This window comes from Protopterus annectens, chromosome 4.part1 (assembly GCF_019279795.1).
Source record: "Protopterus annectens isolate FY-2018-M chromosome 4.part1, PAN1.0, whole genome shotgun sequence".
Taxonomy (NCBI): domain Eukaryota; kingdom Metazoa; phylum Chordata; order Ceratodontiformes; family Protopteridae; genus Protopterus; species Protopterus annectens.
In genome coordinates, this window is record NC_056734.1 from 486,359,519 (window position 1) to 486,381,455 (window position 21,937).

Sequence of the window (21,937 nt, forward strand, 5' to 3'; positions counted from 1 at the left end):
TAGAGCACCTTAAAGCCCTTTCCCCTCTACTAATTTTCATATAGATTGTTGAGGGGTGAACTATGCCTGGCTTACAAGACATCGGCAAGCCCCACAGTTATGAATCTCCACACTTTCATAACTCAAGAGTATGAGGAATACAAGATTTAGGGACCTGAATTTTGTCCGTGACTTAAAAAGAACATGCTGGAGTGACAGATGTGTCCCAGAGACTGCCCCTCCTATGGACCAGGCTGTCCATCCTTGTGAATCAGCGTTCATCTGTTACCCAGTTTAATCGCAACCTAGACTAGTGGATGGGGAATATGAAATTTACTCAGGGCCTGGCACCTTTGTCCCTCATGGACAGAGGTAGCTTATACATTCCTGGCCCTCAGTGTTCTGTTTGGATACAGGACATCATTATTCTTTTGGGAAAACTTAGGTAGGCTTAGAATGACCCTCGGGTCATTAGCCTAGTAACAATCTATGACTCTGCAAGAGAAGTGTCTGAGATGCCTACTTTCATGGTGGGTGAACCTAGCCTTCCATAAGGATAGGGTCACATTAAGAACAAATCCCTCATTTATTTCTAGAGCTGTTTCAGAGTTTAATTTGATTCAGGCCATCAATATCCCCTTTTTCTATCCAGATCCTCAGAACCCATGAGTAAGTATTATACTTACTCTGGACATACAAAAGCAACTCAGATACTATCTTGCCAGAACTGAGTGCTTTAGAAAAGCAGATCAATTGTTTTTTTTCTGATGATGAGACAAAGAAAGGACAACCCATGTCAAAACAGACAATTTCCAAGTAGTTGTTTTCAGCTATACCTTTTTTTATTTTACCCACCTTGATAAATCTATTCTAGGCAGTATGAAGACACATTCTGTTAGAACCTTGACATCTGTGATGGCATACCGGGAAGGAGTGGACTGTGGAAGCATTGTAGAGGCAGTAACATGTTCCTCTGTATATACTTTTACAAAACATTACAGAGTATATCCCTTTTCTGGGTCCAGGACTAGCTTTGCTAGGACAATTCTCCATGGGCTGCTGGAGCCTTATCCTTCCTCCTCCTTGGTTGGATAGTCTTTGATAATCAACCCATATAGCCAAAAGGCAACTGCAGCAGTGAAAATGGCAAACATAGTGCAGTTGTGTAAATTTGTACTTACTGTAACAGTAAATGTTTGAATTTCCTCACTGCTGTAGTGCCACACCCACCAGCCATCTCCCCTGAAGTTTTTGGTTACTGTTTATATCTTTTAGAGGTTCAGGATAAGTAAGCCCTTTCTCTGTCTCTTTACGGGCAAGAAAGTCTTAAAAGTTTCTGCACTCTAACTGCTAATTTCTCTCTAAGGGGCTAACCAATCAGCAGTCAGATTGTGGGTATGGAAGGGAATCAGAGCTTTGTTAAGGCGGCTTGCTGCCAAAAGGCTACTACGCTCAGTGAAGAATTCAAACATCTACTTTTAAAGTAAGTGCATGTACAAAACTGCATTCTCCCTTCTTTTGAAATTAGCTAAGGGCAATTAACACAGGCTTCTTCACACACTGGATTTACTCACACAGGACGGGTGATGTTTGATAGTCTTGAACCTGTAAACACTTCAGGTGACTGCCTGGAGTGATAGAGTTTTGATGCACTTTTTTGAGGATGTGCCGCAGGTACTAAAGGAGGCTAAAAAACTGCAAATAGAAAGTCATATGTGTAAATGGAAAAGATTTTCTAGTCGATGCCCTGCCTAGGTCTTGCACCCAATTAATGCCCAGATGCCTCTGGTTCTAGATTATTTGTGTGATTTATTATCTTTTGGCCTTTTTTTACTCATCTGTCAAGATTAATCTTTTGTCCATTTCTGCTCATCTATCTGTAGCCCCCCCCCCCTTTCTAGCTGACCTCAAGTCAAGCAGTTTTTGAAAGGGGTTTTATATATCTGTCCACCTAGAAAACGTGGCTCCTCCTTGGGATCTTAATTTTCTGCTTGGAAAAAACTGACACTTCTGTTTGAACCAGTTGATCAGGCTGACTTGAGGTTCTTGACTTGAAAAAACTGCATTACTTTATTGCTCTGACTTCTGCAAAAAGAGCATCTTAGCTGCAAGCTCTTATTGGTGAGTCAGTGCTACCTAATTTTTCATAATGTCAGTTTCTTTGAGAGCAAATCCTTTTATGTTTGAAGTGGTTTAAGAGTTTGCCTTGATCCAATTTATTAATATTTATGTATTTTTTCAAAACCTAAACAAAAGGGAGAATCCCACATACTCTGCAGGCAGCTTAGGTACTACTTGGACAGAAAAAAATCCTTCAGAAAATACCATCATCCAGATCATCATTTTGTCTACTATGAAAGTAAGAAAAAGACTACTAGTGTCAAAGCATGCAGTCTGTAGATGGTTGTCTCATGCTGTTTCTTTTTGCTATTCTCACCTTAGCAAGTCTCTTCCAGGCATAGTTGAGATCTATTCTACCAGGGCTTTGGTTTCTTCTGTGGGTTTTTGGAAAGACTCGAAGTATTGTAGAGGCAGCAACTTGTCTATCTGTACATGCTTTCACAAAGCATTACAAACTGGATTCCTTTTAAAGATCCATAATGTGCTTTGCTAAAATATTCTCCAGGCACTTTTGGATTCTTGAATTTCTTCCTCTTTCTCTACATTTTCTTAAGCTATGGTAATCTACCCAGATAGCTTAGGATACTGCAGTGATATAATGTTGATCATAGTACGGCTGGGTAGATAAAACTTACCATAACAATAGATGTTCTAATAGCTAAAGCACTGTTGCAATAGCCGTCCCCTCCATCCACTCCCCCTCGGTTTGTTTTTGATGTATTGTCAGAGTGTGGATGTATATATACCCTTTTGTATTTAGTGACATATGTTTTCTATTGCATTCTCCTTTTCTAGCATTTTTCCTTTTTAAGCTATACCCTGTCTTCTTGAGGCAAGAAAGCTCTGAAACTTTGGCTCTCAAATTGCCTTTTTACGAGGCTCTGTTCAAACCACTTGCAGCTGGGGCGTGTGGAAGATGTCCTGACACTCTGAAAGCTGGCTAGTGGTCATATCCTGGACGGGATAAATGCGAAAGAGCTTAGGCTACTGCAAAAATGATCTATGTTATGGTAGGTTTAGTTTATACAGCTGTACTTTCCTATACATTGGGAGACTGTTTGTAATGATGATGTCTTTCAACAGGTAGGGTGTCAAGGTATAGAGCAGTTTGAAGGACACGAGTAGTTTAGTTGTACAAAAAAAAAGAAAGAAAAATGCATATTTTGAAATTGCATTGCTATTACACTGTCATTGTAATTCTGTTTGCAAGTATATATTAGGAAACAGCTTTTTGGAAGAGACCTTCAACTTCTGCATTTTTTTTTTTTTTTTTTTTTTTTAGAAGTGGAAGCAGTTCTGTCCACTGACCTTGTACCTGGTGATGTCATCGTAATTCCAGCCAATGGAATAATAATGCCATGTGATGCAGTACTTATCAGTGGTACTTGTATTGTGAATGAAAGCATGTTGACAGGTAAATCTGCACTGAAGCATTAAAACAGCTAAGGAGCAGAATGTGTATTCTGTTTTTATTTGAAAGTCACATTACTGTAGTAATACTGCACTAACCTGATGAAAATCTGGTTTAGATTCGAAGCAAGTAACTTTTCTGTAGCAGCCTATTCCACTTTTGTTTTAAATGACATATGTATATGTGCAATTCTTTTTAGAGTGTATACCGTATCACTGTATAAACATTCCTATACTTGATGGATGAAGCCTGAGTCTACTGCAGAAGAAGAGACTATACACGTCTTTGATTAGTGCTAAGCATATTCTCCTCCATTATTGTAAGACCACTGTAAACAGTTTACTACTTGGTTTTCTGATGCTTTTGTACCATGTTTTTGCAGTACCACCTTCAACAGGACTCCTGATTTTATGTAGCTAAAGCCCTTAAGGCCAACTCCGTTCAACACTTAAAACTGTATTCCTTTAGCTACTTAACAGAACTGAAGACCTCTGCTCTCACATCATTTGAATTTAAGCCACTTTTTACCTTCCTTAACTTAGAGATGGTAGTGGTCTGAGAAAGCTTTTTGATGTACACAGGATTTAGAAAATTGTAATTTTCTTATTTTAAAAGTTTTGAGACTCTGTCTTCATGCCAATCCCCAGTTGCCCATTGATGTGTTCAGTCATTCCCTTTATATATTATATTATTATATATTATTACTTTATATTATATATAAATATGTTTTGGGGGGTCTATCTTATCCCAATAGTTAAAAAAAAAAACAAACAAAAAAACAAAGAGCTTTTTTCTTGCCAGCATGTTTCTCCAGACAATCTGTGAAGGCAGTGTAGAAATGTGGTTCTGTACATCTTTTGCACTGCAGTCACCCCATCTTCTGTCCCCTTTGCTTGCTGAAGCTACTGCGGCTTTTGACAGGTGTCTACCATGGAGTCAAACATCCTTGCACCTATATTCAAGAGAGAAAAAAATGTTTTCTTGATGTTGAGTCTCTTCCAGTCAACTGTTTGGCTGGCTGTTTAATCTAGAGTAATGATAGGTGAGATAGGAATGTGCTATCTAGATAGTTGGAAGTTCTTTTCAGAAAGGTATATTTGAAATTTGAAAGGTAAATTACTATGTTATCAAGAAGGAGATTGCTGGGAGTAGAAACTAGTTGCCAATGAAGCACCGTGGTTTCTGCACTACATACCTATTCTACCTATTTCTTGGGGGGTTCAAATGCATCTTGTACACTGTATTATACCTTTGGATGTGACTGTGAAGGTGCCATTCTACAATATAAAGATGTTAGACTGAGGTGTACATCACTTCCCCCACATAAGGGTGCCTAAAGGGTAATAATTTCCATTCTAGTTTAAGTTGAATTAAAAAGGTATTTCCTCATATTTTTCCCTCTTAGTTGGGATAAAACACCGATAGGAAGACTAGTTTGCAGAAGTGCCTGTTTTTATAACTCTCTCCCATACTGGAAATTTCAGTGGTTTTCACCGGAATACCAAAGGACATAAGTCCTCACTTTGTTTCCATTACAAATGTTTCTCAGCTTTAACAGCAGTATTTTGGAAGTTGAACTCCCTAATATATGAAATATTTGTAATACAAGCACACACAGAGTGAAAGTACAGTTGTGTAAAATCTTACCGTAACAGTAGATGTCCTTATCTTCAGTGCTGCAATATTCAGTACAGAAGGGATGTCCTGCCCTGGGCAGTTTGATGCTTGGCCAATATAAATGAGCTTAAAAGAGATGTTTTTGTGCTGTATGTCATATTTATGCTCCTCGCATAGAATGTATGGCATAAAAGGCATGTACGGACGCAACTACCTAGAACTGAAATGGCCCAGAAGAGAACAGTCACCATAAGACAAAGGAGTCCATGCACCTCCAGAAGAAAAAAAATGCAGAACAAACAAGGGGGTTGGAGGGATGGAGCGAATATAGCAACAGTGAAGAGAAGGACATGTACTGATGTTCTTCGTGTTTCACTGTTGCAGTCATCACCTGTGGGTTATCCCTGGTGTGGTAGCCTTGGCCAGCCCGATTACCAGAGTCAATGTTTTTCTGCGTCTGCTCTTGCATGCTGCCTGATGTCAGGTCTTCAGTGCTATAATGGAAGGCAGCCGACGCCATTATATCAGTCTTTCTTGCCGTGGAGCCCATAGCAGAAGCAGTTCGCAAGTGTGCCGGTCGGTCGCTACCAGAGTTTGAATTACAGCTGAAAATGTCTAAAGCTGAGTACCTTGTTGGGGATCCTTTTTTCTTGCACTAACCGATGTCCGAAAAAGTCAACAATTGTCTCACCTGTGGAAAGCAAATACCACACCAAAACTTTCATTCATACTGTGTCACTTGTTTAGGCCCAGACCGCGATGTCCCCCGTTGCCGGTTCTGTGCCCTGTTTAACACGAGAACCATTCATCGTAGAGCTCTTATTGTAGCCAGGTATTTTCGTTCCAAAATGGCGTCCGTCAGCCAACAATCCGTAGACATTCTGAAAAAACGTAAGGATAAAAATAGAGACAGAGACCACACAAGACTAAGCCTTCTGACAACTGTACCACTAAGCAGGTCGTCAGTTCTCCAGAATTCAGTGAGGCACCTTTGCAGCCCCTGATGCCTGATTGGATACCTTCACAGGCCTCTACTGAGACCCTTTTGGAGTCTTGTTGTTGTTGTGTCTTTCGGCTTTTCCCGGTTAGGGGTCACCACAGCGGAACTCCAGTCCGCTAATGATTGGTAGTTGATTTTTACGTGCCGAGTTACCAGCCCTGACGCACAACCTTCAACTAAGGTACGCCCATTCACGCATGTCTCCACGCAGAAGACGCTCTAGCTGAGAATTGAACCGGACAGTGTCTTACTGTGAGGCGACAACGCTACCGCAGCACCACCACTGCCACAGAAATCTTCTTCGTCTTCCCAGCCTTTGGTTGTCTCTGGAGCCAAGACTCGGGCACCGGCTGCCGAGCAGGTTTTTCGCACTACCAAATCTAGACAAAAATGACGTCTTTAACTACCGTTTCTCTCAGACCGTTGGATACTCTTAGGCCTAGAGGCAAGGCCACAACTAGGAAAACTTCCTCTAGCCACCATTTTACCCCTGCTCCACCACCACCCCAAGCTCAAATGCTTAAAATGGCAGAGGGATCTCATCACCCGTATCAGGGGTAATCAGGCCACTCCTTCTAAAAGGAAAAGAGACCTTTCTCCGGAAATACTAACAGAACAGGATTCTGAGGAGTCTGATTATTCAGTTTGAAGAGGAACAACAACCTGTGACTGCTTATGAGGATTCAGATGCAGAGGAATCCATTCCTTCTGCCTCCCCACCAGAAGATATTTCCTTTGGGGAAATCCTTCACACCCTCAAGGAACATTTTCCTGGGAGTCCCAGGACTTCCCTCAGTCTAAGAAAAGACTAAGAGAGTTTCTAGACCTGCCCCAGCACAGACTCTTGGCCATCCCTCCAATCTTAGAGGTGGTTGATGATATCTACCATGAATCCAGCTCAACTTCTGATGCCCTCCCACGTGCTCCCAGAAAACCTGACAGGTATTACAGAGTACTGGATTCTCACAAATACCTTTACAGAAATACTAATGCAGACCCGGAGGTCATTACACAGGGACAAAAAGGAGCTAAGGCTAGTTCTGCAAAGAATCCTACTCCTTCTGACAAGGACTCCAGAGCTCTGGACATATGGGGTAAAAAAGTATACACCTCTGCAACCTTAGCTATCGGAGCACTCAACTGTCAGTTCCACATGCTAAAATATCAACAACACACTTTGAAACTATTAAAACAAAAGATGTTAAGTTGTCAAGTCTCGCCTTCATTCTTGCTTGATGGGTTCGGAGCCGATCCTCGGCTCCGACTCGGCACTTGCTAAGCTCGAGAGTCACTTTTACCAGCTCGAGGCAGCCCCATATCCCATGATGCAAGGCGGTAAGTACCCAGATCTCGTTTGCCGCTTCGCTGATGAGGTCCTCCTTTTACCAGCTCCTGGTAAGTGTTTATTATTACTAAACTTTAGCCCCCAATCAGAAAATGTTCTCTTTTCCTTAGAATTCTATCTTTCTTAGATACATTGTGAGGCCTTTTCTGACTAACTTTATTTTTCCTTCTTTACCTTTTTAGTCAGGCTTTTATTCCCTCCCACCCCCCCTCCCCCCTGTTAGGGTGTGTGTGTGTGAGAGTTTACTTCTCATACTTAACTTTACTTGTCTGATTCGGGACTGTGTGTGTACTGTTGTTTTGAAAGCACTATGTCTAAAGAACAGAGGGTCTCAGGCTTCAAGAAGTGTGACTCGTGCTGTCAGAAGATGTCTCTGACAGACTATCACACTTCTTGTTTATACTGCCTGGGACCTCTCCACCTGCAGGACTCCTGTGCAATTTGTCATTTTTTTAGCCAGAGAGTCCTGCAGGAAAGGAGAAATAAACTTATTTTAAGGGGTCTCCTTAAACCGGAGGGCTCCCCGGCAAAATCGGCTCCAGGCAAGCCTTCTAGGACTACCAAGGTCCAGGCTTCAGTTTCTAAGCCTCCGACCTTGGCTCCGACTCCTTCGGAGTCGAGATCGGCTCCGGCTGGAGCCGATCCTAACTTGGCTAAATCCTCGGCACCGATGGCTATCGGTGCCGATACTGTTACTGTCACTTTGGTGTCGGCTCCGACTGGCTCCGACCACCATGTGGCTCAGGCTTCGGTGTCGGCGCCGACCGGCTCCGACACCATTGTTTCCTTGCCTGTATCGGCTCTGGCTGGAGCCGATACATCTGGACCTACACTCGGAGCCGAAAAGTTATCGGCTCCGTCTGGATCCGTGGGGTCTTCGGCTCCGATGGTTCCTTCAAGGAAGAGGTCCAGGTCTCCCTCTTTGGAACCGATACTGTTGGCTCCGGCCTCACCTCTTCTTTCGGAGCGGAGCCATCGGAGCCGATCATCTAGGTCTTCCAGGTTGTCAGACCATGATTTAGAGAGAGTGGTAAGCAGATTGTTAAAATCACAGGCACTAGCCCAAATGCTTCATAGTCCGTCTCAACAAACGACTATTAGTCCACACCCTCTTCAAATTCCTCCTTCGACGCTACCCCAGAGTTTGGAGCTGGAGTCTACAGGAATAGTTACTGCTATGGCTGAGGGCCAGATACCCCCCCCCTTCTGCGCCTTCAGCATCTACTCTTATCTCCTCCTCGAGACCTTCCTTGGAGGGATTCAGTGGCCGGGCTTCCCTGGTCTGCTCCGAGGGGGTGAGTGGCATCGGACCCTTGTCCGACCCCGCTCTTCCCCTTGGAGCTTCGGCCTTGGTGAGCTCGGCTCCGACATCTTCCTCGGAGCCTTCCCTTTCGGTGGGCCCAGGAGTCCCAGTTTCTTCGGAACGGGTTCTCTCGGATCTCCCTGGGAGGGGAGCCTTCGAGGTGATGAGGAGTGTGCTGGCCCCTGGGCTCAGTCAGCAGTCTATTCCTTTAGCTCCTCCCTCTACGGTGCCTGTTGATATCTCTTCCCGCTCTCTTGCTCCCGGACCAAGAGATCCACCGCCTCAGGTTTCCCCACTGGGAGGAACCCCCTCTTCCGAGGATTCTCCTGATCCGTCAGGAGATCCTCCGCGCAAGAGGACTTGTAAGAGGAAGCACCTAGACTCCCCTGAGTCTATTACTTCGGATACCGACTTAGATGAGTCAGAGGGGTCCCCAAGATCCCCCTCTGAGGATGTCTCCTTTTCAGACATCCTAGAACTCCTGAAACAGAGGGGAAACTGGCCCACCATAAATCCCTCCGATGATGAGTCGGTATACCTAGAGGCGTTTGGTTCTCGACCCTCCACCTCCTGGGTGTCTCCGCCTTTTGACCCCCTCATGCAGGTAATCGCTCGAAAGGCTTGGGCTTCTCCTGACTCCGTAGAGCCAGTTCCCAGGAGGCCTTCTAAATTTATTACAGCCCCTTCCGAACAGCAATTCCTTACAAAAGGTGTCCCGGTTGATGCCATGGTGGTGGCGGCCGCCACTAAAAAGGAACTTGCAGATCCTTCCGTACCAGCCCATCCTCCTAACAAGGATTCCAGGACCATGCACAGGTATGGTAAGCGGATGTTTTCCTCAGCGACCTTTGCCATGCGTTCGCTGAACTATTTGTGTCACTTCACCAGACTCCAAAGGGACATCCTTAAGGAACTAGGTGAAGTAGTACAGGATCCTACAGCTCCGGGGGCACAAGACAAGATTGCTTCTCAGCTAGGAATCCTTAACTCCATAACCAGCTCCTCCATGCGGCTGATTTCGTATGCAGCAGATGGAGCGAGTAGAGCCGCAGGCACAGGAGTGGCTCTGAGACGTCAATCCTGGATGCGGCTCTGTAATTTTGCTGATCCCTTCAAGGCATCCTTCACAAACTGTCCCTTTGATGGGTCAACTTTGTTTGGTCCTCAAGTGAAGGATACATTGACCAGGTGTGAGCAGGACGGCAAGACTCTTTCTGCCGTAGGGGTCCGTTTTTCCACCCCTTCTAGACCTTACCCCAAAGAACAGAAGGGTGGAAAGATGTGGTTCCGCAAATCCCAAGGAGTCACGCCGGATACACGTGGTCAGTTTACCCCTAGAGGCAGAGGGGGTAATAATAACAGACACCGCCCTAGAGGCAGAGGGGGTCCACAAAACCAGGGAAGCAGAGAGTCTCTCTCTGACAAGCCCTTCCAGCATCCCTGAGGTGTTGCCCGACTGTCCATCCTTGGAGGCAGTCGGGGGAAGATTACCGCTGTACCCACAAGCCTGGCTTTCCCTCTTACAAGACAGATGAGTACAGTCGATCATATCCGAGGATTACAAAATTCCTTTCGGGGAAAGTCCCTTCAATCACAAAAATTCCCTTCCAGATGTGCCACCCGGTCTAAGGGAAATCGCAAAGTTAGAAGTATCAAAGCTTCTACACAAAAGGGCCATTCAGCCAGTTACAACAGACCATTCAGAGCCCGGAATCTTCTCAAGGTTCTTTTTGGTCCCCAAAAAGACGTGAGATTGGAGACCAATATTGGATCTCAGCAGACTCAACAAGTCTGTGAAAAAGACGAGATTTCGAATGGTCACACACCAATCAATTTTGCCCTTCCTGGGCAAAGACAACTGGATGTGCTCAATAGACCTTCAGGATGCGTACTATCACATAAAAATTCACAGACGCTCCGGAAGGTTTCTCCGCTTTCGGCTGGGGTCCAGTCATTTTCAATTCAGAGCCCTGCCCTTTGGTCTCACTACAGCCCCCAGAGTGTTCACCAAATGTATGGCAGTGGTCATGGCTCACCTGAGACGTCAAGGATTCCTTGTGTTTCCGTATCTCGACGACTGGCTCCTTTCAGCCACCACCAGGCATCAACTTCTCCAAGCCAGGGATTGCACCCTAAATCTCTGCACTCAATTAGGAATTTCGATCAACTACGAAAAATCCTCCTTGTTGCCCTGCCAGTCTATTACTTTCATAGGCGCAAATTTAGACACTGTTCAGATGTCAGCAACCCTCACAGACCAAAGAATTTCAGATATCCAAAGTCACGTGCGGATCATCCTTGCCAGCAAAAAGGTACAAGCCAAACTGGTCCTGAAAGTGTTGGGCCTCATGGCAGCGGCCATTACCCTTCTTCCCTTGGCCCGCTTCTACATGCGTCTTCTTCAATGGATGTTGTTCACCCAGTGGTCTTACCAACAACTTCCCATGCGTCACCAATTCCTGGTGACACAAGCTTGCAAAAACCACCTATCCTGGTGGATTTCTTCTCCCCAAATTCATCAGGGCAGACCCTTTGTATCCCCGGCCCCGGTAGCCACTGTCACTACGGACGCCTCCCTGATCGGGTGGGGGGGGTCATTATCAGGGCAGGATGGTTCATGGGACGTGGCAACCGTTCGAATACCACCTGCACATAAATGTCCTAGAGATGAGAGCAGTGCTTTTAATGTTGCAAGCCCTCAACGACTTTCTTCCCTTGGGAACAATTGCAGTTCACACGGACAACATGTCTGTAGTATGGTATATCAACAAACAGGGAGGAACCAAGTCCTACCCCTTGTGTCGAGAAGCTCTCAGACTTTGGCATTGGGCGATCTCCTCTCATCGGTTTCTGGTAGCAACGCATATCCCTGGGAAAACCAACATTTTAGCGGACAGATTGAGCAGAGCTATTCTCATGCCTCACGAGTGGTCTCTCAAACAATCTATAGTGGAGGAGATTTTTCTAGAATGGGGCCGCCCATGTTGCGATCTTTTTGCTATTCCCCAAAACAGCAAATGCCCAGACTACTTCTCTCTCTTCCCACTGCCAGGCCATCCCCCCAGAGATGCTCTTACCTAGGATTGGCCCCAGGGACGACTTTATGCCTTTCCTCCCTTTCCATTGATTCCACAAGTACTCCAGAAAGCCACCGTTTTGAGAGCCAAAATGATTCTCATTGCCCCCTATTGGCCTTGACAAATTTGGTTTCCATTCCTCCATTGTCACCTATTGGTGCAGCCGTGGCATCTGGACCCAGTGCCAGACCTTCTGATCCACCAATCGGGTCACCTGCATCGGTCTATTCCTTCTCTCAACCTCACAGCTTGGTTGCTCCACTTCCTTCCTTAGCCAGGCTTCCTATGATCTCTAACCCGGTTAGGGATATCATAGTGGCTTCTCTTAAATCCTCTACTAGAAGGATTTATACCAGCAAGTGGAAACGCTTCTCTTGTTGGGCAAAATAAAAGAATATAGATCCCTTTACTGCCCCTGTTCATGCAGTTTTGGATTTTTTAGCGGAAATCTTTCACTCGGGCTCTTCATCTTCCACGGTTAAAGTTCAGTTGGCTGCTATCTCGAACTTTCATGTCGGGTTTGCAGATCACAACATTATGTCCCACAGGCTTTGTAGAGCCGTTCTAAAAGGGATTTTTCTCCTTAAACCTCCTGTCAGGAGTCCTCCTCCTCAATGGGACCTAAATCTAGTGCTGACATCCTTAATTCTTCCTCCCTTTGAGCCAGCTGTTTCATGTTCACTGAAGTTTCTTTCATGGAAAACACTCTTCCTTGTTGCTATTACCTCGGCCAGGAGAGTGTCAGAACTTCATGCTCTTTCTGTTCGTCCCCCTTATTTGGTCTTCCACAAGGACAGGGTATCCTTGAGAACTAATCCATCCTTTTTGCCTAAGGTGGCTTGAAAACTAATTTGAACCAATCTATTGGTCTCCCTGTATTTTTCCCTAATTATTCCAACAGATCGGAACAAAAATTACATTATCTTGATGTTCACCGCCAACTCAGATATTATTTGGACAGAACAAAACAATTCAGGAAATCCGATCAGCTCTTTCTTTCTTATGCTGAAAATAAGAAAGGCCTTCCTGTTTCCAAAGTGACCTTATCTAGGTGGCTTTCTTCCACCATCTCCGAAATCTATCAGCTCAGGGGCAAACAGCTGTGCTCAAAACCAAAAGCGCATTCCACCAGAAGTTTAGCCACTTCCACAGCCTTTCAGGCTAGACTCCCTTTAGACACTATTTGTGCAGCAGCCACTTGGGCCACTCCTCATACCTTTGTTTCTCATTACAAATTGGATGTGGCCTCCAGGGATAGAGCCAGTTTTGGTTCTATGGTTCTCAAGAGTCTGCTCCATTGAGCCACCCAGGATAGAGGTGCTAGGGACGCGGTCCCATCAAGCAAGAATGAAGGCGAGATTGACAACTTAACATTGAGAAGTTATGTACCTACCATAACGTTCCATGTTAGTTGTCTTCTCGCCTTCTTTCTTGCGACCCTCCCTCCTACCCCCTTGCCTGGACAGACCTTGTTCTCCTTTGTTTGGAAGATTGCTTCTTTAGGCACCAGTTAGTTACCTGGTTCCCATTACAGCCCTTCCTTTAGGCTAATTGCTTTCTTTCCTCAGTGGAAAGTTTTTTGTGCTAGGTGTTTCCCTATAGGTACAAACGAGATCTGGGTACTTACCGCCTTGCATCATGGGATATGGGGCTGCCTCGAGCTGGTAAAAGTGACTCTCGAGCTTAGCAAGTGCCGAGTCGGAGCCGAGGATCGGCTCCGAACCCATCAAGCAAGAAAGAAGGCGAGAGAAGACAACTAACATGGAACGTTATGGTAGGTACATAACTTCTCAATTTCAACCTTTCCTGACTTCAAAAGAGTTAGCAGATTTACTGCACTCTACTCTACACTCATTACCCTGTGGATATGATGCCCTAGAAGCCTCATACAGGGCACCTGTGTCAGAATCTGTCATTAGGAGACATGCATGGTTGAAGGAACAACCTCTGTCATATCTAAATTACTTGATGTTCCCTTGGATAAGGACTGCTTGTTTTGAGTAAAAGGAGAAGAGGTGCTTAAAAAGATGGAAGACGAAGCAAAATCTATGCAAACTGTAAAAGGATTCCTTCAGGTACAACCTCCTAAGTTCAGCAGGAATTTTCCCTCAAAACGCTGGTCCTTTCCTACACCTAGCAGATGGGTAAAGTAAGCCCTGCAAGGACAGACCAGCCAGACTCCTGCCCCAGGGACAGCAGAGAACCAAACGGTGGACCACTTCCGCTCCAAAAGCAGGGAATTCTAAACCATCCCTCTATGGTAAAAACTTTCAATGTCTCCCTCTCCCCTTCTGTCCTCTTTCCACTCACCAAAAACTAGGAGAAAGACTCTCCCGCTGCAAAGAAAATTGGCTTTCTGTAACCAAGGACCAATGAGTCTTCAGGATAATTTTTCAGGGATACAAATTCTCCTTCAGCGAACTCTCATTTCCAAGAGGGTATCCAGACTTACCTCCAAATCAGTGGGCAGAGGCATTGAAACAAGTCCAAACTCTCATATCCCAAGGGGCAGTAGAACCTGTCCCCTCAGATCAAACAGGCAAAGACTTTTATTCCAGACTCTTCCTTGTTCCCAGAAAAGAGGGCACTTGGTGCCCCATCCTGGATCTATCCATTCTGACACCTTCCTGGTGGACCCCAAATTAAAAATGCTAACTTTGCAGCAGCTGCTGCCTATGCTGACAAAAAAATGCTTGGCTAGTTACCCTGGATCTAAACGATGCCTAATTTCACATCCCCATAAGGGAATCCTGCAGGAAATTCCTTTGTTTCAGAGCAGGTTCATAACACTTTCACTGCGCTACCATTTGGCTTATCTACTGCTCCCAGGGTGTTCACCAAATGCTTAGCCGTGGCCATAGCCTTTTGCAGACAGAAAAATATACAAATTTACCCTTATCTGGACAACTGCCTCATTCAGGTAGATTGCAAAGAAAAGCTCCTCAAGGACCTCCTCTTTGTCAAAACCCTCCTAACCTCCTTAGGGTACACCGTCAATGAGAAGAAATCAAGGCATACACCCTCCAGGAAGATTATTTTCTTGGAAGCACTGCTGGACATAGCATCCCAAATGATCTTCCTATTCCCAGAAAAGCAGAGCTTCCTGCCTTTCTATTTTACACAGCTGGCTTACAGAAGTCACCTCACTGCGAGGAAGTTCCTGCTAGCTGCTGCTAATTCCTCTGGCCAGGCTTCACATGAGAAAACTTGGTACCTAAAGAACCTTTGATGTCAGCATTCTCAAACCCTAGAGACTTCTCTCCCTCTGATCCCCTGTATAAGGGCCGAGTTTCTCTGGTGGGCAGGGGCCTGTGCCCAGAACAAGGGTTTTTCCTTCACCCACCACCCAACTGGGCAGACTATTACCATCAATGCCTCAGACATAGCTTGGGACTAGAAGGCAGGTGCACCCAGGGTCTTTGGGATGCCCAGCACCTTCCCTTACACATCAACCAGAAGGAAATGATGGCAGTACAAAAGGCTCTGACATCCTTCAAACCCCATTTTTTTAATGAAATGCATGCTAAGGAGGAAATGTAAAAGTTTGTCCAACAAAAATTGAGCTGTGAAACAGAAGGATATTCTGCTGCTTGTTTGTCTGGTAATAAAGACCACAGGGAGACTATACCTGTAAAACCTATTCAGTATTTCAACTGAAAATTTTGGAGAGAAGTAAGAGAGCACAAGAGTTGACTAAAAGAATCGAGAGTACGTTGGAAATGAAGCAGAGACAGGATTTGGGTGATGGAGAGGAATAGTAATAAAATCAGTAACTCAGTGTGTGTGATTACAATGCAGTAATTATATTTGTGACATATGACAGAACAAGAAAATCTGGAAATATTGGACTTTTTCAAAATTTGTTTGTTTGGAGGACTCTAAAGTATATGCCCTACTTCATGTCATTTAATGTTCATAAAAATGCTTTGGGGAGGGAAGAGAAGGGAGAACGCTAACTAAGTAAAGAAACCACTTTCTTATGCATGGTTTCTTTGCAAGCTATTTTCAAGAGTAATGGGGATTGTAAACAGGGGGTGTTTTTCTTTTTCTCCCTTCTCTTTTTCTTCGTGTACAGTTTTGAGAAATATAGGCAATGCAATGATAAAAAAGGAGCTTGGTTAAAAAGATATGATAAAGTTCATATTGTTCTTTTTTTCATTCTTGCATAGGGAAATGACTGATTTAAGGACCTTTGTTTTAAGAGAGAATATTAAAAGAATATTGAATAATATGAGGCTTTTTTTTAGCAGTTGTGTGTAAGTATACTAAGTAGCAATTCTGCAGCTGGTCTTCATGTCTCCGTGAAGGCAGTCTAATGGAAGGGGATTGGCTGAGGGAAAAGAAAAAAAAACAAGAACAGAGAAACTGGCTAGGATATAATGTTCTCTGAAAACAGTCTGGGTTTCCCAGTTGTGACCGCTTTAAAGATGATGTAAAAAACAATTAGACCTGAAGTAAATTTTTTTCAGTTTAAAATGCATGGGATATTAATATAAACAGGTGCTTTTGTTTTTGTTTTTGTTTCACCCTCCTCCATTTTCTTTGTTTAGTTTTAAGAAATATAGGCACTGCAAGGGGAAAAAAAGAAAAAGGAGGAGAGAGGAGATGGGGGAAAGAGTCTGGTTAAGAGAGTTTGACAAAGGAAAAATCAGTGTGCTTTTCACATGCTTATGGCTGGGTTAAAACCCTAGGGTTTTATCCAGTAACATGTTTATTTCAAATAATGTAAATAAAAAACAATACTGAATATTGTAAGGCTTTTTTCCTGATAAACAATGTACCCTTAGCAGTTTTGCATCTGGTTTGCATGTCACTAGAAGACAATTTGATAGAGAAATGGCTTGGAGAAAGTGCTTACTGAAAGCATTCAAGTATTTTCTCAACTGGGAAAGCTATAAAGACGTACAAAATCAAACAGTACTTACTAGTAGCACAGGCTGTACCATGCATCTTAGCATGACTAACCTTTTTGTTTTGGTTAACTTTAGCCTGTCTGTGTAACTGTCAACTTAGAACTTATGTTCTTATTAGAAAGAAAAACTTCAATATTTGAAGATGTACATAGTTTTGTGTGTTATTATTAAGCTAGTGAGTTTTAGGAGGATTTGGGGGGGGGGTGTTCTGTTTGAGGGCTTTCAAAAAATGTTATGTAAGATGTGGCATAGGTACAAGTGGATATGACAAAAAACAACTGTATAAAAGACCAACTTCCCGAACAGTATATACATGAAACATAAACAGTGGAACTAGACATTTAATAAAAAAGCAGTTATACTTAAAAGGTGATAATAATAACTAAGAAAATGATGCTTTCAGTAATGTCTCTAAATCGGTCTTAAATATAAACATAAAGAAAGAGTAGTGAATTATATTAAAAAATGTAGAGTGCATATAGCTATGCTACAGGAGACACACCTGGAAAGAACTGAACTTGTGAATTTGATAAATAGGTTTTCAGGATGGTTATTCAGTGGAATGTCTGGGGCAAAGGAAAAGAGGAGCACTTATATTAATTCCAAGAGGAGCTCCAATCGTGATAGAAGAGGGGGAAAAAAGATAATGGAAGATGCATAGTGCTAAGGGACTACTGGCTAGGGAGAAGGATTACACTGGCATGTATTTACATCCCCCCTGAAACTGCTATAATGAAGATTAAGAAAATTCTTGGAGAAATACTCAGCTTTCAGCAAGGAATAGTACTTATAGATGGAGACTGGAATTTGGTTTGCAATGGTGAAGATGTGTCTGGGGGACTACAAGGAAAAATCTAACAAAGGAGGGTAGATTTTTGAAGAAATTTATGAAAGTGTTCAGCATGGAAGATGTGAATTCAGTACTAGAAGTTCAGAGTGGATTTACATATTACCCACTGAGATACAAAAACTGGGCTAGGCTAGATAGGTTTTATATGTCACAGGAACGTGTGCACTTAATTGAAGGTCTTGAAACTCACTCAATAACTATTTCAGATCATGCACCAATAATAACTAAAATAAAAATGCAAGGTAATGAAATAAAAGAGAGACACTGGTGCTTTCCCACCTATCGGTTAAAAAAAGAGGAATTCAAGGAATGGGTTTTGGAATTAATTCAGGAGCTATTAGAGAAGATAGAATTTTCTTCTGAAAACATAGCTAGGGAGTGGGATAAAATTAAAGTGGAGTTTAAAACTACGGTGGAAATGAAAGAAAGGGAAATATGGTTAAACAGTAACAAGAATTATTTAGAGGGACTGATAAATGTTAAAGTATTGCAAAGTAGGGAGAATCTCTCAGAACAAGAAAAGGAGCAACTGCAGAATGCTAAACAGAAAATAAGAGATTACTTCGACATTATGCATGAGTTTAGAAAGATTGATGTTAAGCAACTGTTTTTTTGATAATAATTCTAGAGCACAAAAACTTTCAGCATAACAACTCTGGCAACAGAAAGTGGAAAGGGCTGCCACCAAGCTTAAGGAGCCTATAACTAGGAAGATAACAGGAGACCCTGTAGAAGTATTAGAAATATTTCAGAAATTTTATGAAAGCTTGTATAAAGCAGAGAAATATGGAAATCAAGAAAAGGTCCAAATGGAAATGTTTATGGAAGAATTAGATATGCCCAGGTTAGAGGTAGATTAGGCTCAATTACTAACAGGATAGGAAGGGATGATATAAAAATGGCTATGTATAACCAATCTACAGGAAAGTCCCCATGAATAGATTGCATTCATTTGGAAGTTAGGAGGGGAAAAAAACTGATAAAAGATATGGAAGGTTTTGTTTAACAGTATTTTAAGAGAAGTACCAGCATCCTGGAAGAAGGCGGTGGTAACGGTAATACCTACAAGAGGGTAAAGATCATCGGATCCAGCTTCATACAGGCCCATTTCAATACTTAACCATGATTATAAAGTTGAAACACAGGTGCCCAGTAGGAAGGTAGCTGGAATAAAGAAGCTGAACCACGACAAAGTAAAATCTTCTTTTTTAATACAAAATGGTGTGCGCTTTCGTCTGATGAAGCAATGATTACCATTGTAAGAGCGCTCACCATTTTGTATTAAAAAAAAAGATTTTACTTTGTTGTAGTACAGCTTCTTTATTCCAGCTACCTTCCTACTGGGCACCTGTGTTTCAACATTTTCAACTTCTGGGCTGGTTTGGATTTATTTGTTTGCTGCTCATGATTATAAAGTGTTTGTCTATAATGGCAAAAGTGATAACCCAAATGGATAGATATGGATCAGTGTGGTTTTGTGGAGGGGAGGCAAACATCTGACAATATTAACAGAACATTGATGACCCAGAAGGATGCAAAATGTAAGAAAATACCACTTTTATTGATGGTTTTTGATGCAGAGAAAGCATTTGACAGAGTAGACTGGGGCTTCATGTGCAGGACAGTGTAAGCATTTGCTTTCCCTGATAAAATTATAAGGTTGATTTGAAGAATATATGAGGGATCTGAGATGCAAAATAAGTGGTTGGGGTCCTCTTCAATAATTTTTGCTTGAGTAGAGGAACCAGGCAGGGTTGTCTGCTTTATATTTAGAACCACTGGCAAAGAAAATAATGGATTCAGAAATTCAGTGGTATAATTGGTATGGTAGTCTGGAAAAGCTGGCTCTATTTGCAGATAATATTATTTTATACCTGACAAAAACAGAAAGGGACCTTACAGTGTTGTGGAACATTTTAAGAGTTTCAGATCTTCTCAGGATACAAAATTAATGAAGCTAAAACAAAGGCAATAATGGTAAATTATGTACCCACACACAAATTGGTCCAACAATATCCATATTTATGGGGGGACAATAAAATGAAGTATTTAGGAGTATGGATTAGAAATTACTCTGTTGTGGCACTTATGGATATGTGGGAAGAGACCAATCTGAAGGTAATACAAACATTGAGAAACTGGAAGCTTTGTTATATGGATATGGATACTAAGATACAAGCCAGTAAAACGTTTTTGTCCCTTTAGTCTTATAAACAGGTCAGGCATATTTTTATCAACCAGATGAGAAGCTGTGGATAGCAGTTAAAAAAGGGTTGAAGGATTTTATCTGGGAAGGGAAGACAGCAAGAGTCAAGCGGGATAAAATGATTCTTCCAATAGAACAAGCTGGACTAGGACTACCTAATTTGAGGCGGTATTTTAGAGCAACACAGTTAAGGCTGTTGTACATTGCAAAAGGAGAAAACTATAATTCATACTGGAAGGGAATAAAGCTGATACATGGAGGAAGCTCAAGAAATAGGGAGGGATTAGGATTTTGAATGCAGACTCTTAAGGAGAACAACAAAAATCATACAGAGTATTATATTCATAAAATAGCAGGGAGTATTCTAAGAACCAAACCAAACCAGCAGGAGAATGGAGAAAAGAGATTTTGCTGATTGGGCTGACTATGGTCAGAGATACAGATAACAGGCAAGAGAGGGTTGGAATTTTTTGGAGAAAACTGACAAAAGAACCCAAGGTACTGGGAGCAAATAACTAGAAAGAGAAAGGTAATAGAATGGGAAGAGGCCAAGAATTTATTTGGACTGCAGGTTAGAGATTGCCTTCCTATCAAGGATTGATATCAGAGTATAGGCAAAGAGAAAGAAATGGGGGGGCTCCTAAATGAAAAGCACTGGTAGAGTTTTTAAACTACTTATTTTAGTTAAGCTTAATTAACTCATGAGGATAACTTGTTGTGACGTGTTTACCAGCTGATATGAGCATCATGTGATTGAGCTTATCCTTCAAATAGTGTTGCTTGATACGTTGTAAAGTTTTTCTGAGGAAGTTGCTGTATAGCAGTAACGAAAAGCGCTTCAAATAAACGTGTTTGTTTTACAATATATACACGGTGTTTGGGCTTAATTTCTTTACTCGGAGCTTTAGCTGGATACAACTTTTGGGATTTGAGTTTTTATTAGAATCCAGTACAGAAGCTGCCATTAAAAATGAATAATTAGTAACTCATATAAAATACTGCATGATAATTATAAGAATCAATCCGAGGGGCTTAGAAAGGATTGGGAAAAAGATTGGATAAGCAATTCACAAAGAGACAATAGGAGGATATATGTATATCTCCCAAATGTGCAACAAAGTCTGGAAGGTTTAGGATCTTTGCCTGGAAGTGTTTACAATAGGTATTTTTATACCCCTAGAAGGCTCCAAAGAATTTTTCCTTAGGTGGATAGCAAGTGTTGGAGGTGTGATGGGTAAGAAAGAGGAGGCCGGGAACATATATTCTGGGCGTGTAATGAGCTGGTAGACTTTAGGGATTCCCTACAAGACCGCCTTGTCGCAGATGCTGGGTGAGCAGATTGCATTGCTTGGGAGATGATTTTTTTTGAGCTATGATACAGAATCGGAATTGCCTAGACATGGTAAAGCTTTGCTAAGTCTAATTATGGTGGCTGCCAAAAAAGCAATTACTAGAATATGGAAATCAAAGTCAAGACCAACTTTACTAGAAGTAGTGAATATAGTAACAGAGATGAAACGACTAGAATTGGGATCTTTAGAAAAGGACAAACTGCATAGGAAATAAATGGGAATTATGGGAACAATATATGCAGAGCAGGAACGAGGTTTAAGAGGCGGGATTTGAATGAGCCATATAATGCTTTACTGACAATGACAGAATAGATTATAACTGTATAATGTTTGCAGCTAGAGTTGTTTCAGTGGTATCTGTGATGTATTGTGTTTGCAGCTAAAGTGGTGTCATGTTTGTTTTTCATTTGTATAAATGTAAGATTGCCTATGTCATGTGTGAAAACTTAAAGATGTTTGCTGGAAAAAATGTCATTCACAATACCAGCTGCAGAGTGGACAAGTGGAGATGGATGAGTGACCCCTTGTTCTCTGTGAGGAGATCCAACTGGTGAGGTAACTTGTGATTACTGCCCCTTTCCAAATGCATTAAGAGGGGGAACCAGTGCTGTCTTGGCCAAAAGGGAGTCACTAGTAATATTTTTGGGGAGTCCAGCTGAATCTTCTGCAGCACCCTTGGAAGTAGAGAAAGAGGAGGGAAAGTGTAAAGAAACCTCCCCTTCCAAGGAAAAGAAAGGGTGTCCGTCTTCCAGGCCAGATAGCA

The 21,937-nt window shown here is 42.6% G+C and overlaps 1 protein-coding gene across 1 annotated transcript in view; it reads left to right on the top strand.

Moving 5' to 3' along the window:
• ATP13A3 (ATPase 13A3) overlaps positions 1 to 21,937 on the top strand; it is a 2,707,264-nt gene that overhangs the window by 928,784 nt on the left and 1,756,543 nt on the right. Inside the window, exon 11 of the mRNA XM_044070296.1 lies at positions 3,383 to 3,514. Coding sequence (XP_043926231.1) covers positions 3,383 to 3,514 — 132 coding nt within the window. The remainder of the gene's footprint in view (positions 1 to 3,382; positions 3,515 to 21,937) is intronic.